Source organism: Corella eumyota, chromosome 3, assembly GCF_963082875.1.
Source record: "Corella eumyota chromosome 3, kaCorEumy4.1, whole genome shotgun sequence".
Lineage (NCBI taxonomy): Eukaryota > Metazoa > Chordata > Ascidiacea > Phlebobranchia > Corellidae > Corella > Corella eumyota.
Window position 1 is genome coordinate 11925 of NC_137492.1, and position 16453 is coordinate 28377.

A 16453-nucleotide genomic window follows, 5' to 3' on the forward strand; every position below is an offset into this window, starting at 1 on the left:
GCAAAATTTTTATAATCTTAGCCTTATCTTCTTTTGTACATATCGCCCTTTTTGCATTCATCTTAGCACTACTCGTTTAAACAGGCGGACGACGCTAATAAAGCTCCAAAAAGTCTAACAAAAACCTTCTTTTCATTGCTCAAGTTCGATTATTTCTTACAATAAATGCTTCTTTAGACAATTGAAAAGAAGTAAATTAATTCTAAAACAACGATGCTACAAAAAATAAGGTTAAATAGGATTAAACGTTTTTTTTAACCTTTTTAGTTTAAAAAAACATGGCCTCTTAATCAAAACAATTCAAATTACGAACCAGATGCAGTAAACACTTTTTCTATTCCAACACAGAAAAAGTGTTCACTCTCAAACTATTTTCGAATTTACGGTCTGTTTTGTTTATCCTCAGTTAATAAATTATTAGAAATATAGCACTAATTTAAACTACTTTACCTAATCTATAAATAAATATTTTACTTATAATAAAACAAACAATATAACCACAATAAAGAGCTTTAATAATGTTACTACTAGCAGTAAACACTTTTTTCTAATTCAACACCGAAAAAGTGTTCACATTCAAACTATTTTCAAATTTACGGTCTGTTTTAGTTTATCCTCAGTTAACATATATTTAGAAATACAGCATTAATTTAAACTACTTTACCTGATCTATGAATAAATATTTTACTCATGTTAAAACAAGCAATATAGCCATAATAAAGAGCTTTAATAATGTTAAATATAAGCTCCGCCTATTTCAGACTTATCACCGCTACGCGAATTTTAATTGGCTAATTATTTGCTCTTATTTTAGCCAAGATCATAGTTGAAAACGTGCTATGAAGAATAGGGGCAGCGCATTTAAATCAATATTAATTTATCCTCGATTGTTTTAGTAGTTTATAAGCACTAAAGCCCCCTGTCACCACCATACGCCCATTAATAATGCTATGGCCCTTAATAAATACCTTCGGCCTACACACTTTATGGTTTTCTCAAACACCCAGTTTTTTTTTAGAAAAGCAGGAGTTACTAATAAATAACCCATTGATTAACATTATATACCTGTTATCAACAACTCCATTATTTTTATGTAAACCATACACCTAGTACAAATATAGCATACTTACTTTAAACAACCAGTCACTCATAAACACCCAATGCTTATATATACATAATAAACAGCTTTAATAAAACCCAATCTCTAAGAAAGAATCAAAGAAATAATAAAAATTGTAACAATAAATATAAGCAAAGATTTCAGTAGATTCAACCACATAAAATATAAATAAATACGACACTGACAAACAAAATTACATTATTAGATGCTTTAAATTATCGTCATTATACTAAACATTAAAAAAAAAGTTTAATTTAACTAATTTGTTCATTTTATGAGAGCATTTAGACCCCACTTTTGCTCACCAAACCCACTACAAATAATCTTCACTTAGATTGATATGCTTTCTGTAATATTTTGACCATATAGCATAAGAACTGGGGTAAAAATTAGGTTTTTCTTTTAGCAGAGTAAACAGTAAGAAATTAATCTGCAGTGCCAACCGCTACATATTCCTTTAAACAAATTAAACACAATTTTAAAAACACTCAGACAAGTTGATTAATAATCAGTAAAGTGATATCAAAAAACAAATATTTAACCGTATTGATCTTTCCATAGTTGGTAAATTACTACAAATTATGGAGATTGGTGGATGATACAAATATAGGCTTATGTATTCGTGTATATAAGTCTTTTTATAGGTTTGTTAAGTTAATAAAACTACTGCTTGTGGTAAGCAGGTAAAATGGTATTGGCAAATATTGATTGCTGTTCGAGCCCAAATATTTAAGTAAATTAACCAATATAAACAAATTTATTTTCTACATGAAAATCCAGATTGTTTGTTAACTGAACCTTAATATAAACAACATGCACTAAACAAACAATATAACAAAAAGACATAGACCTACGTAAACAGGTAAGCTGAGTGGTAGATGATGTCGAAGGATACATAATTCTTGGCTCAGTGCCACCCTTCTTAAGAATCAACATAAGAAACCCCTAGTTGGTTGGCAGACTTAAAACTTGTCATAGTTGACATGCCCCAGAGTTGACATTAGACTGAGTCGTCACCTCATCTTGACATCACAGAATATCGATTGGCCTTAATTTACAACCGGGGGTTGTTAAGCCATACTGCAATAATAGACTCTGTATTTTGGAATGGTCAAATTCTATTGGTGTGTTCAGTCACAGTTAAGCGATCACCAGGGCTCTGTAACAACAAGATTAAACAATTACAACACTTTAGCCACAAAATGTTAGAAAGCAAGGTTAAAGTAGAACAAAAATAAGATCCACTCAGATAAAAATGCCAAAGCTAAGTACAAACTAAAACATAAACAACAAATTGTCCTGGAAAAATACAAATCAACTGTTATTTAATGACAAAAATTTTTGTAAATTTGATAACAAAATTTTTAATATAAAATAAATGTTAAATATGTTTTAATAATGGCAACAAGCTCAGTATTTAAAAAATTACCACTAAATAATTAACCTCATTGTAAAAACAACATAAAAACCAACAAACAAGAATACAAAATAGTTTATACAAGAATTTTTGGTTAGACAATAATATAAGGGGATTCACCTTGGGGATTTCCCTTGAAGTGTTAATTATAATGTAAATTAATTATTTAATATCAGTTAACCACAAATTATACTAAAATACATCCACAAGGAAAAGTTAAAAAATAAATAAAAATGTAAAAAAATTAAAATGAATAAAAATATAAAAATCTAGTACAATTTTGAGCCCAAGCCTAAATCATGGTTTAATATTCTTGTGGTGCAACCAAACCAGCGACCACCACTGGTTGACTGTTCTGCATGTTTTTGTTGACCTTCGAAAACAATTGTTGTTGGGAACATTTGAGTACGAACCTAACAAAAATTAAATTATTTATTTGGTAAAACTGACTGGGTTATAGGAAAAGTAGTTTTAAAAATCCATTTTGGGCTAAACATAAAACAGGGGCAAAGAAACCCAAACTTAAGAAAAGTGTCCCAGTATTAATAAATCAAACAAGTTATAATAATTAATGGCATCCCTGGACTGATTACAATTGTTTCCTTACAATATGTATATAGTCATCTTGTCATTTGTGGAGCCTAGTATTTTTAAACGGCTAGTTAAAAATTAGTTAAGATAACTAAAAAAATGTTTTAACAACTTAGTCTTTTTTGGCTTTATTTTAGGACTCATTTTCAAATAATTTTATAAAAATAACGAATTGCACTAAAGTAAAATATTTTAGATAGTGCTGTATGAATATTTTTCTGATTACACAATCAGGTTGTGATCTGATCGAGAATAAAAGATCACAACTGATTTCAGTCATAAAAACAATTACAGAAACATCAATATAACATACATCATGATAACTGTATATACCAAAATTTGAAATTGAAAAATATTTGAAAAATTACCTGAGATAATCAATTTTCATAATTTTCTCTAAATCAAAGCCATGATCCTATCAATCCCACACTCTGACTGAATGGAGTAGGAAGATTAACAATCATTAGACTCCCTTAATGTAGGGAAACCCGATGGAGTCACAAGTTTATTAGTTAACATAATGGCCATGTCACCGAGTTGTCTGGCAATAGATTCAAACAAATGGGACGTGGACATTCCATCCGATGATGTCACAATCTCACTTGACTCACTGCTGCTTCTGGTGTTAGACAATGAGCTATGCTTTTTAGCTCTGTTCTTGTTTCTTTGTGGTGCAAGGGAAACATTTGTCACCGAAGAAAAATGAATAAGGCGACTCTAAACATAAATTAAAATGATTTAAACTGAAGTAAGGAATGTTTAACACAAGTGGGTAAATTAAATATTCTGTAAAACGGACTAGGTTTTAGAGACTATAGTAAAAATACATTTCAAAGGCTAGTTAAAAAAAATTGTTGCAAAAACCTAACAAAAAATAACTAATTACCTAGTCTTGATTAGCTTTTCAGTGTCAGAAAGCATGTTTTTGAGTTCTATTCCTGCTTCTACAAGGTGCATACATTCGTCACCGAAGATAATTGGAAACTGTTCTTAATAAAAAGCTTTTATATAACAAATATAAAAAAGAATTAAGTAGACTTTTGAACCAGTGTGTAGATTTAAAACGTTTTTAAACTTCCATTAATTTAAGGTTAATTATAAACTAACTTACACATAAAAATATATATATTTACAAACTTACCAATATTACCCTTAAACTCTTAAATTGACATGGTTCTGCGTCACAACAGCAGCTCCATTCAATCCTAGTTAAGTTGAACAAAAAACACACCATGTTCACTTTAACAACTATGACATCACAAACAACTGTAGAATAAATGTGTTTAAAATCTTAAAAATTAAAACTGTTGTACAATAATGTGTACATAGTGATTAAAATATAAACGTATTTATTGATAATTTTCGGCACACTTACCCTTTTAGTTTAACATTAAACTTTTTTTTGACTTCCTAAGAGAAATGCACATAAACCTTTTAAAAGCTAAAAAACACCTTTACAGAATTTATTTGTACCTTAAAGCATAAATACAAAATTATAAACCCCAAAATCACAATGAGCAAAATTACAAAATCTATTGCATCTAACTATAATATTACACAAAGTGCTAAAATAAAAAAATTAAAAAAGTTTTATGGTACTCTCACTCGGTAATTCAATATTAAGTAAAAAATCAGCAGAACAATCAAAACAAAATTTTGAGAAACATAAATGAAACCAAAATTTCAACAAATCATAAAAAAATTAATTTTAAATAAATTTAAGAATACATAAAACCGCAACAAGTTGTTGCATCAATTAAAATATACAAAAATTTTTAAAATGTGTTAGCTTGTCTGGCATCAAGAATGATTCCCCAAACATCAAAAACAAATTCCTGAGGAAATCCAAAATCCCCCAACTGGTCAGCAAGTTGGGTCACAAACTCGTCAGGGTTTCCCTTTCCCTTTCCACATTCCCAGATTGTGTTTGCTGCAAATATAATAGGGTTGTAACATAAAAAAATAATCCTTACTGCATAAGGGTTGTGACATAGACATCAAACATTACAGCATAAGGGTTGTGACATAGACATCAAACATAACTGCATAAGGGTTGTGACATAGACATTAAACATTACTGCATAAGGGTTGTGACATAGACATTAAACATTACTGCATAAGGGTTGTGACATAGACATTAAACATTACTGCATAAGGGTTGTGACATAGACATTAAACATTACTGCATAAGGGTTGTGACATAGACATTAAACATTACTGCATATGGGTTGTGACATAGACATCAAACATTACTGCATAAGGGTTGTGACATAGACATTAAACATTACTGCATAAGGGTTGTGACATAGACATTAAACATTACTGCATAAGGGTTGTTACATAGACATCAAACATTACTGCATAAGGGTTGTGACATAGACATTAAACATTACTGCATAAGGGTTGTGACATAGACATCAAACATTACTGCATTAGGGTTGTGACCTGGACATCAAACATTACTGCATAAGGGTTGTGACATAGACATTAAACATTACTGCATAAGGGTTGTGACATAGACATTAAACATTACTGCATAAGGGTTGTGACATAAAAAAGTAATTCTTACTGCATAAGGGTTGTGACTTGGACATCAAACATTACTGCATAAGGGTTGTGACATAAAAAAATTAATCCTTACTGCATAGGGGTTGTGACATAGACATCAAACATCACTGCATAAGGGTTGTTACATAGACATCAAACATTACTGCATAAGGGTTGTGACATAGACATTACTGCATAAGGATTGTTACATAAAGAAATAAAACATTACTGCATAAGGGTTGTGACTTGGACATCAAACATTACTGCACAAGAGTTGTAACATAAAAAATAATCCTTACTGCATAAGGGTTGTAACATAAAAAAATATTTCCTTACTGCATAAGGGTTGTAACATAGACATCAAACATTACTGCATAAGGGTTGTGACTTGGATATTAAACATTACTGCATAAGGGTTGTAACATAGACATTAAACATTACTGCATAAGGGTTGTGACATAAATAAATTAATCCTTACTGCATAAGGGTTGTAACATAGACATCAAACATTACTGCATAAGGGTTGTGACTTGGATATTAAACATTACTGCATAAGGGTTGTAACATAGACATTAAACATTACTGCATGAGGGTTGTGACATAAGAAATTAATCCTTACTGCATAAGGGTTGTGACATAAAGAAATTAATCCTTACTGCATGAGGGTTGTGACATGAAGAAATTAATCTTTACTGCATAAGGGTTGTGGTATAAGAAATTAATCCTTACTGCATAAGGATTGTGACCTGGACATCAAACATTATTGCATAAGGGTTGTGACATAAGAAATTAATCCTTACTGCATAAGGGTTGTGATATAGACATTAAACATTACTGCGTAAGGATTGTGACATAAAAACACCAGATTAAATTGGAGTTATAACGACAAACTTACACAATTCCATGTCTCTAATTCCAAGAAAATTATCCAACAAATCATCGATTTTTTTCACAGCTTTATCCTCATTTTCCGTTGGCTGCAATGTCAGAACAAATTTTAATTTATAATTAAACTCCAATTTAAATAGAAAACTGACCAAAGCTTCAATAGTAGCTGGACCCTGTGACCTTAACCTCAAAGTTGCTTTGCCTGTTCCAACATTCTTTGAAGACGGAACTGATTCCGCAGCCTTCGTCCCTCTCTGGTTTATCATATCTAAACAAAACAAATGATCTTATAATCACAATATTTAATTGAATTCCTTTCACTAAATAATAGTACGACTAAAAAAATAACTTAATCAGTGTGTGAAATACCTAAAATATAACTTGTTTAAAACTAAGTACAAAGAAATTATAATAATTTATCTTCATTAATATTTACCAAAAGCTTTTTGAGGTTCAACTAAGGTCATGTCAAAGGTCGTACCAATCGCAATTTCCTTTAACATTTTGGCGACTTGGTAATGTCGACAACCAATTGTTGTTGTTCCATTAATTTCCCCAATAAGATCCCCAACAACAATCGTTTCTTTACTATCTGCCACTGAGTTGGGCTGGGCAAACATGGTAAAAGGTAAAGATTTGTACATTAAAATATTGTTAAATGTTTCTCACCCTTTTTCTTTTCACAAAAGGATACCCAGTCCCATTATCTGTAATTGTAAGTCCGATTGCTGGTTCAGACTTTGTTAAAGTAACCTTCTTTTGCTGCCCTGTCATGTAAAATTGATAAAATTTGTAAATTATCTCAGTACTAGTGTTCAATTTACCTTTTATGTGGGCAAATATAAAATCTTTTAATCCAATTTGGCCTCCTAGTAGCCTTTCCATATCACATTTATGGGAATTCAGTGTACAGAATATTATCTGAAATTTATATTGAATTGTTTAATAAAATTAAATACTACTAAAAAAATAACCTAAATCGTTTTTAAAAAAAAAAGTTTTTCAAATTGTTTTTTTTATTAATTGTTTTTAGCAATGCCAAATTGAAATTAGTTCCTATTTGAAAAAAATCTTACCTCAGTTGGTTGGATTTGAAAACAATCGGCTATTTTAGAATAAAGTTCTCGAACATTTGAAAAACCTTCGATTTTCTCAGTTGTGCTTCCATGCGCTAACTTAAAAATTGACCAACTTACATTATTTTTAAAAATATTCTTATTTCATAAAAATATATAGGTTAATAATTGCCACACAACTATGTAGTTTTACAAACAATTAATTTTTATATAAGTTAGGTTCTAGTGCACTAGTAGAATTCCTTATCTATTCTTCCCCATTTAGATGAAAATACTTAACCAGGTTAAAGTTACCTGAACTTGAAACACAAGTTTTGGTTGTTCAGGTTTTTCATTTTCTGTTTTACTTGCATCCAAAATTGGAGGAGGATTTGAAGCCGATTTCTCAGTTTTCCGACGCCGAAATGGGTTAGTGAACGGCATTATTTAACTCCAAATTAAAAACTTGCTAAGTAGATAAAAAGAGTTTACTTCTTAAATGATATAGCAATAAAAAGTGTAGTTGCAAAATTATCACAAATATCCATATTAATAGTCAAAAACCAAAACAATTCTATGTTATGCTAAATTGTACAAAATAATATTGAAGAAATTTATTCAACTAAAAAAAAATTTACAATTTTAGTTACTTTATCGACGTGTTTAAAATGTTTATGCCCGATATTTACTATATTCACCTACTTTTCTGATGTTTATTGATTTACTCTTACACTTTATAAGAGATAATAACAAAATATTAAATGTTGAAGGGTGCGAGCTATATGTATAATTTAACAAAAACAATATAAGGGGTGAAATTTTTATACCTTGCCCTCATTATTTCCTACCCTTTACAGTCAATTATTTTTTGTCTTTAAAAGTTACTTAACTGCTCAAGGGCATATATAGATTGATTATATTTTATTTTTAAATTGAATCATCTCGCATTCTTTCTCAGCATTAAAGCTCTATTAGCGTCGTCCGCAAAGTTTATAAAATGCGAAAAGGCCGGAATTTTTACAAACTTACTCTTATCTCTTTTGTTCATTCCGCCCTTTTCGCATTCATTTTAAAACTACTCGTTTAAACCGGTGGACGACGCTAATAGACGTCCGATAAATTTAAAGAATTAGTTGTAAACTGCGATTTTTTTATTTAAAATAAATAAGGTTGTGACTGGAACAAACATATAACTTTACAGTGGCAATACACAGTTAGCTAAAAATAGCAGTGGACAAGAAGCGGAAAACAGTGTTGCCAAAATACTTAACTTTGATACCTACAAAAACTCATTTGTCAACCATTTTTCACCATAAACCTTTAACGCGAGGTAACTTAACGTAAAAACAGTCGGACGTAATAATAATATCTGCATAGCACGAAAATAATATAAATAATAATAATGAATAAACTGCTTAATTCTTATGGCAAAAGTGCAAATTGTGAATGCCAAACTAAATTTAAATAACAAGATGTTTTTTAAATCCAAAATTGTCGTCATTTTCTGCAAAATTTAAATCATCACCATTATCTTTCAGGTGTAAAATGTCATCATTTTCTTCAGGGTCAAAATTGTCAGCATTTTTAGCCCGATACAATTTGTTACCATTTTCTTCTAGGTACAAATTGTCACCATTTTCGTTTGGGTACAAATTGTCACCATTTTCTTCTGGGTACAAATTGTCACCATTTTTTTCTGGGTTTAAATTGACACCGTTTTTTTCTGAGTCTAAATTGTTACCATTTTCCTCTGAGTCTAAATTGTCATCATTTTCCTCTGATTCTAAATTGTCACCATTTTCCTCCGAGTCTAAATTGTCATCATTTTTCTCTAAGTCTAAATTGTCACCATTTTCCTCCGAGTCTAAATTGTCATCATTTTCCTCTGAGTCTAAATTGTTACCATTATCTTTTAGGTCTAAATTGTCATCTTTATCTTTTAGGTCTAAATTGTCAGCATTATCTTTTAGGTCTAAATTGTCAGCATTATCTTCAAGGTCTAAGGTGTCACCCTTTTCAGCCAGATATAAACTATTGTCATCTTTTTCTAGATTTAACATGTCGCCATATTTCAAGGTAATGTTTTTTTTCATATTTTGAACGTTAGAAGGTAAGTTGTTCTTAGATTGCGAATGCATAGAAATTTCCTAAAAAATTCAAAGATCAAATGGTAAGTATACAAGGAATAAAACAACAAACAATTTTTAAAAGTTTTTACCATTTTTTGAATCATTTCAAAACATTGATTGTAATCATTCCACAGATTATTGTAAACGCTTGAATATTTTTGCAGTTGTTTTGTTAAGTTTGAGTTTATCTTATCCAAAGTTGTGGCGCTTTCGGATAATTTCATTGAAAATGCTGTTAATTTAAATCTAGATAAAAAAATTTAATAATAAACTCATAGGATTTACTGTAGGTATAAAAACTAACAAGACTCTTTGAGTTACATCAAACGTTTTTTTAAAACTATTTTAAATAGATTATTAATAAGAAAAATCTGCAAAAATCATAATTTACATTTTTTCTTTGTTTTCCTCCAAAAGATTCAGACATTGAAAATTTTTTTCCAAAATTTCATCCTGCAAATTTTAAAATAATTCTAAAGGTTAAAGTTTAAATTTTATTTAAAATTTGTTGGTAATTACTTGAGAAACTTTGCATTGTTCTAACTCATTATTGACTTGAGACATCTTTTCCATGGCTTCATTATATTGAAATGTTGTTGATTTTAAATGATTTAATTCTTCTGTAACGTAAGAAAAAATTTTATTAGATCACTGTCTAAAAATTTTGTATGAATAACAAACTTACGCGATAATAATTTTATTTTTTGAAAGTTTTCTTCTTTTTGAATTTGAAGTATTCTGTTTTTAAGTTTTACATCCAATTGATTCTCTTTTAAATCGGAAAATCGTTTTGTAAGCATTTCAAATTGGGACTTTAACAACAAAAAACAAGATTAACATACATTTAATTTTAAAGTTAACTAATTGTAACATACATGAACGTTTGAAGATTTGTTGATATAGTACAATAAAGTGAAGGTCATCAAACAAAGGCCACCAATTAGTACCATCAGCAGACGCCCTCCTTTTCGGCTATAACGAACTTAAAAAAGATTTTAAATTTATTCTCAACATCGATTTAAACTTTTTTATAAAACCAACCTTTGTCCACAGTGTTATGATAGTTAACATAATTGTGCATCTCCATCTACCAGTTTTTAAGTAACTACTTGTAACTTGAGATAATAAAGCGACATCAATGAATAATAATCGGAAACAATTTAAATATTTTGTTTAGGAAACACGTACAAGTGCATTCAACCGTAACAATCAGCTGATAGTGTTTATCCTCGATTTATTTAAAATATAAATTTAAGTAGGTAGACATTTGAATTCTTTACAAAAAAACTTTGCACTTAAACCCCTTATTTTTAAGGGGCCCATATATAAACATCCTTAAATAAGGTGTTTCAGGGATATTCATATTCATTTTTTTAATGTAGGAGGTATTCATATAAAAGCCGGCAGCGTGGTGTAGTGGTAAGAACACTTGCTACACCACACATGATGTCGTGGGTTCAATCCCCACTGATCTCATGCTGTAGCGCCCTTGAGTAAGGCGCTATAAACGGTATAAACTCCTGCTGAGCCAGCACTTAATCAGCAGCAATTATAGTCTCTATAATATCCCAAACTGCCACAGGCAACTCGAGACTGGGTCGGAATAACTTATGTTACTCTATGTTTAAGTCGCGCATTCGACTTCCCACATCGAGGATAAAGATATATACAAAAAAAAAAAAAAAAAAAAAAAGAGTGAAGGTCAAATCATGGTCAAATCATAAATTTTTTGTGTTTTTTATTTGTAATATCTAAATCATAAATGATTAATTATTTTCTTTAAACAAACTTGAGTAGTTTTAATAAGAAAAACAACAACGTACAGAAACAAAAACTTTTTACACACGATCAATAAATTCAACATGAACCCATTTCATAGTTGTCCCTAGCAACCTAAAACTTAGGTTTCCATGGCAACCTCACTTGCAAGTTGTGAATTTTTAGCTTTGAGTTCAGCTGCAGTTGACTAAAAATAATATTAAAGTTAAAGATAAGCAAAACATTTTCTCTCTGTTAAAATAAATTTCATTTACCGGTTCGTTTTTTGATTCGGGTTCAACAGGACTATTTTTTCCATTCGCAGTGTTTCCATTTTGTTCATCTTTTCCATTTGGTTCTTGTCGTGATTTTTTATTAATGGCAACACCATTTTCAGGTTTCTCGCTGTTTTTTTCATCGTCTGGCATCGCTCTCTTCAAAAAATGTCAAAAATTACACAAAGTTAAACAATTTTCAATAATACAAAGCTCACCTTTCTTCGAACCAAGTGAGAGATGTCGCTTGCCTCAGGTTTGGAGTCTGACGACTTCCTTATTGGGATCTATTTTTAAAAACTCAGTTAACTCAAACAACTAGTGCAGTTTAATAATGGTTAAAATAAATACAAATAACATGGTAATGAAATGTAAATACTTACAACAGTGCAAACTTTATCAGTGACTGCTTTAAATCCAGAGCTCGTCTCTCCCTTCATATTTTTTATTTTCAATTCTTCTTTTTTCATTACCATTACATCTTCAATCTGAATAAATATATTCCCAAAATTATTATTTAAATATGTTTTAAATCCTAATAACACTGTGATTAACCTTTGAGTTAATGCCAGGAATAATAGATTTAATTTCCCCAATTTCCGAACACTCTTCTAACGTCTCTTCAGCATTTTCTTTCTTGCGGTCGTTTTCATCAACTTTCTCATTCAAAAAATCTTTAAAATTACAAATATCGAGGTAATTTGTAATTATGTTATTTTAGGGCAATTATAACTACAGTAAACTTACCAATTCTTGTTTCAAGAACATTTAAAGCAGCATTGTAATGCTCTAAAGCGTTGTCATGGCGTTTATCGAAGCTGTAAGCCAGTCCCAAGTTGTAATGTGTTTCTGCCAACCTTCTATCTACACTGGGCAGCACTTCCTACAAAAAACAAGTTAAAGGTCAACAATCAGGCCCAAAGTGACAACAAAGTGCTCACCTTATGAATAACCAAGCATTCGAGGTAGTCTCCGATGGACTGTTGGTAATTTTCCTGTTCCAAACCCAACTCCCCAAGAAGTAAATGACATTGAGCAACATTTAGTTGGGACGCATCGCTTTTTGGTTTTCTATAAAAATAAAACGTTTAAACAAAATATATTTTCCAAACATGGCCACTATACAATTCTATCAATATCCATCTTAATATAATAAAAAAAACGATATAAGCATAAGTTCACTTTAAATAAAGAACTTTTGCGAGTTCAATCATCTCCCAAGCTAGTTGCATGTTTGAGACTTCGTCCGGATCTTCTTCGTCACAAGGAGGAGCTGTTTCATCTTTTGATCCGCTTGGAGGAGCTACATTTACATAACAAAATGCATACAAAATGTTTCGAATTCATACCATGTCTGACATTTTTGTTAAACATTACTTAAAAAAATAAAATACCTTCAACAACTTCTTCCTCAGGAATATCTGAAAAATATTGAAATAATTGCAGCAAAAATATTTAAACAAAAATCATTAACCATCTTAGAAATTTAAAACACCAACTGTGCAAATATAAAACATTGCAACACTGCAAATAAAAACTATTTTATTAAATGAAGTTACCGCAAAGTTTGTTTAAATTTTGTTGTTGACCCAGCATCACCAATTTATAAACATATTCCAGTGCAACCTTTGTGTTAGGTGTAAAATCTTTAAGTAAACGTGAAACAAGTGAAGAAGTGTTTGAAAGTGGGCACAGTTGTTGGTCTTACCCTTTTTCTCAACTTTCCCTTCTTCGTCCTCTTTACATTTCTCTCCTTCCTCTTTTTTTTCACATTCCTTCTCTTCTTCTTCCTGGGAATCCCCCTCATCCTCATTTTCGGTTGCCATGGCGGCCTCAACTTCTTGTCGCAACTGCTCTCGTTCGCTCTCTTTATGAAAAAAAATCATTTTAATACTCAGAATTATCACTGGATAACTCAAGATATGTTTTAAAATTTTTTAAGAGTTTTACAATTTACTTGGAATATTTTTTGATTTTTCGATTTGATCTTCTTCCTTTTCAGACTCGGAGTCTTCTGTCTCAGGAACTGGAAAAACATAACAAGGTTATGACAGTTTTGTGCCCGAAACCTTGTTTAACGTAGTGACAGTTTCTTGCCCAAAACTCAATTAAAGTAGTGACAGTTTCGTGCCCAAACTCAATTAAAGTTGTAACTGTTTTGTGCCCAAAACCTTGTTTAACAGAGTGACAGTTTTGTGCCCGGACCTTGTTTAAAGGAGTGACAGTTTCGTGCCCAAAACTCAATTAAAGTGGTGACAGTTTTGTGCCCAGACCTTGTTTAACAGAGTAACAGTTTTGTGCCCAAAACTAAATTAAAGTGGTGACAGTTTTGTGCCCAGACCTTGTTTAACAGAGTGACAGTTTTGTGCCCAGACCTTGTTCAAAGTAATGACAGTTTCGTGCCCAAAACTCAATTAAAGTGGTGACAGTTTTGTGCCCAGACCTTGTTTAAAGTAGTGACAGTTTCTTGCCCAAAACTTAATTAAAGTAATGACAGTTTTGTGCCCAGACCTTGTTTAAAGTAGTGACAGTTTCGTGCCCAAAACTAAATTAAAGTAGTGACAGTTTTGTGCCCAGACCTTGTTTAACAGAGTGACAGTTTTGTGCCCAGACCTTGTTCAAAGTAATTACAGTTTCGTGCCCAAAACTCAATTAAAGTGGTGACAGTTTTGTGCCCAGACCTTGTTCAAAGTAGTAACAGTTTCGTGCCCAAAACTTAATTAAAGTAATGACAGTTTTGTGCCCAGACCTTGTTTAAAGTAGTAACAGATTTATGCCCAAAACTCAATCAAAGTGGTGGCAGTTTTGTGGCCAAAACTCAATCAAAGTAGTGACAGTTTTGTGCCCAAAACTCAATTAAAGTTGTGACAGTTTTGTGCCAAAACCTTGTTCAAAATATTGACAGTTTCGTGCCCAAAACTTAATTAAAGTAATGACAGTTTTGTGCCCAGACCTTGTTCAAAGTAGTGACAGTTTCGTGCTTAAAACTCAATCAAAGTGGTGGCAGTTTTGTGCCCAAAACTTAATTAAAGTAATGACAGTTTTGTGCCCAGACCTTGTTCAAAGTAGTGACAGTTTTGTGCCCAGACCTTGTTTAAAGTACTGACAGTTTCGGGCCCAAAACTCAATTAAAGTAGCGACAGTTTCATGCCCAAAACTCAATTAAAGTAATGACAGTTTCGTGCCCAAAACTTAATTAAAGTAATGACAGTTTCGTGCCCAAAACTTAATTAAAGTAATGACAGTTTTGTGCCCAGACCTTGCTCAAAGTAGTGACAGTTTCTTGCCCGAAACTAAATTAAAGTTATGACATTTTTGTGCCCAAAACTTAATTAAAGTAATGACAGTTTCATGCCCAAAACTCAATTAAAGTAGTGACAGTTTTGTGCCCAGACCTTGTTCAAAGTATTGACAGTTTCATGCACAAAACTCAATTAAAGTGGTAACAGTTTTGTGCCATTTATTTAACTTATCTACCAACCTCCTTTTAAGGCATTTCCAAGAACCCCGTTTTCAACTCTTGCTAACTCGAGAAGAGACTTTCCATAATAATAAAAACAGTCGGCACATTCATGCGAAGTGTCACCATATCTCTGTGACTGCAATGTACAAGCCAATTGTAAACAAGTCACTGCTTCAGGGTAATCCCCACATAGAAGATTTTTTTTTCCGTTGGCCAAATTAGTGTTGTAGTCCTCCTCGATTTCTTGATCTCTGAAAAGTAAAAAGAAAGTTGTAACCACTAGAAAGTTATCACAAAAGGTAAAAAGGACTAAAAATGTTCAGCAGCTGGGTTTTTTTTTTTTGACTGTTTAAAAACAACTCGGCTGTGATTTAAATTTAAAAACCACTCAATAAAAACTTTTAACAGAAAGTAACTTTACAAAGACTAAACAAAGTTTTAAACACAAACCAAAACGTTTAAATAAAAGTGTGGCATTTTAATAGTTTATTGCCCTATACACCCACAAGCTTAAATTAACATTGTTTGATTAATATTATAATAAAACACATCAGTAAATTGCAAAACTAAACAATTTTTCCTAATTACACATAAATATTTGTAACTTAAATGTGAAGTCAATATCTACAAAAGTGACAACAAAACTTGTTTTTAAATTTCGTCTTTTTAAGTTTCAAAGATTGCAAACTAACTACACCACCAATACCAATAAGATTTAACATAATCTAACAACACATACATTAATAAACAATCAGGTTGTTTTACTCTGGCTCCCACTATTTAAAATTGTTTTTATTTTTGAAATATTTTTTTAATGGCTTTTGGTTTCTGCCACAAAAATTTATTTTAACAAGAAGTTTCAGGTGAGATTATTTAATTTGGTCACAACTTTTAACTTATGGGTGCCCCAAAACTTTAAAGTAACTTATGTTTAATAAATATTTAACACTTACGTTGGTCCTTCTAATTCCTCTTTTTCTTGTTTTTGTTCGGTGTAACAAACCATTTTGTTGGCAAAAAAATAAACAAAAAACTCAACAAATTTCCAAACTCTTAAACTGGAATAACTAAATAAACGAAAAGTTTAAGTTTTTACCACGACAGTACACGACAAAAAAGGTTTTGGGCAAATTAACGTAACAATTTGAGATTCTTTGCTCATTTGTGATTTCGCGGGAATAAAGTAATTATGACGTAACTTTTTTAATGT

General features: G+C 31.1%; 3 protein-coding genes and 1 long non-coding RNA gene across 5 annotated transcripts; all 4 read right to left on the reverse strand.

Moving 5' to 3' along the window:
- Positions 1-1208: 1208 nt before the first annotated feature.
- LOC145746336 (uncharacterized) lies at positions 1209-4443 on the reverse strand. The gene is made up of 5 exons (XR_014281302.1): positions 4270-4443; positions 4015-4112; positions 3497-3845; positions 1975-2950; positions 1209-1575 (listed from the first exon to the last, which is right to left on the reverse strand). It is a non-coding gene; the product is annotated as an uncharacterized LOC145746336 (long non-coding RNA).
- A 134-nt stretch (positions 4444-4577) lies between these two features.
- On the reverse strand, positions 4578-8152 carry LOC145746335 (PDZ domain-containing protein GIPC1-like). The gene is made up of 8 exons (XM_082564597.1): positions 7934-8152; positions 7640-7738; positions 7388-7484; positions 7233-7330; positions 7000-7171; positions 6713-6831; positions 6571-6652; positions 4578-5058 (listed from the first exon to the last, which is right to left on the reverse strand). Exons 1-8 carry the CDS (start codon positions 8060-8062, stop codon positions 4904-4906), a joined length of 951 nt encoding a protein of 316 aa, XP_082420723.1. The 5' UTR covers positions 8063-8152; the 3' UTR covers positions 4578-4903.
- A 908-nt stretch (positions 8153-9060) lies between these two features.
- Positions 9061-10891, reverse strand: LOC145746334 (uncharacterized). The gene is made up of 7 exons (XM_082564596.1): positions 10789-10891; positions 10623-10729; positions 10433-10559; positions 10267-10367; positions 10139-10200; positions 9837-9993; positions 9061-9765 (listed from the first exon to the last, which is right to left on the reverse strand). The coding sequence occupies exons 1-7, from the start codon at positions 10832-10834 to the stop codon at positions 9079-9081; spliced, it is 1287 nt and encodes a 428-aa protein (XP_082420722.1). The 5' UTR covers positions 10835-10891; the 3' UTR covers positions 9061-9078.
- Positions 10892-11489: 598 nt separating this feature from the next.
- LOC145745432 (protein HGV2-like) lies at positions 11490-16392 on the reverse strand. 2 transcript variants are annotated; one of them, XM_082563509.1, is made up of 14 exons: positions 16197-16392; positions 15262-15494; positions 13738-13806; positions 13489-13647; positions 13340-13426; positions 13175-13201; positions 12963-13083; positions 12722-12851; positions 12528-12663; positions 12336-12454; positions 12164-12268; positions 11999-12067; positions 11781-11939; positions 11490-11713 (listed from the first exon to the last, which is right to left on the reverse strand). In XM_082563509.1, the coding sequence occupies exons 1-14, from the start codon at positions 16247-16249 to the stop codon at positions 11648-11650; spliced, it is 1533 nt and encodes a 510-aa protein (XP_082419635.1). In that variant the 5' UTR covers positions 16250-16392; the 3' UTR covers positions 11490-11647. The 2 variants fall into 2 exon arrangements, with proteins under 2 accessions (XP_082419635.1, XP_082419636.1); XM_082563510.1 differs by lacking the exon at positions 13340-13426.
- Between the last annotated feature and the right edge of the window lie 61 nt (positions 16393-16453).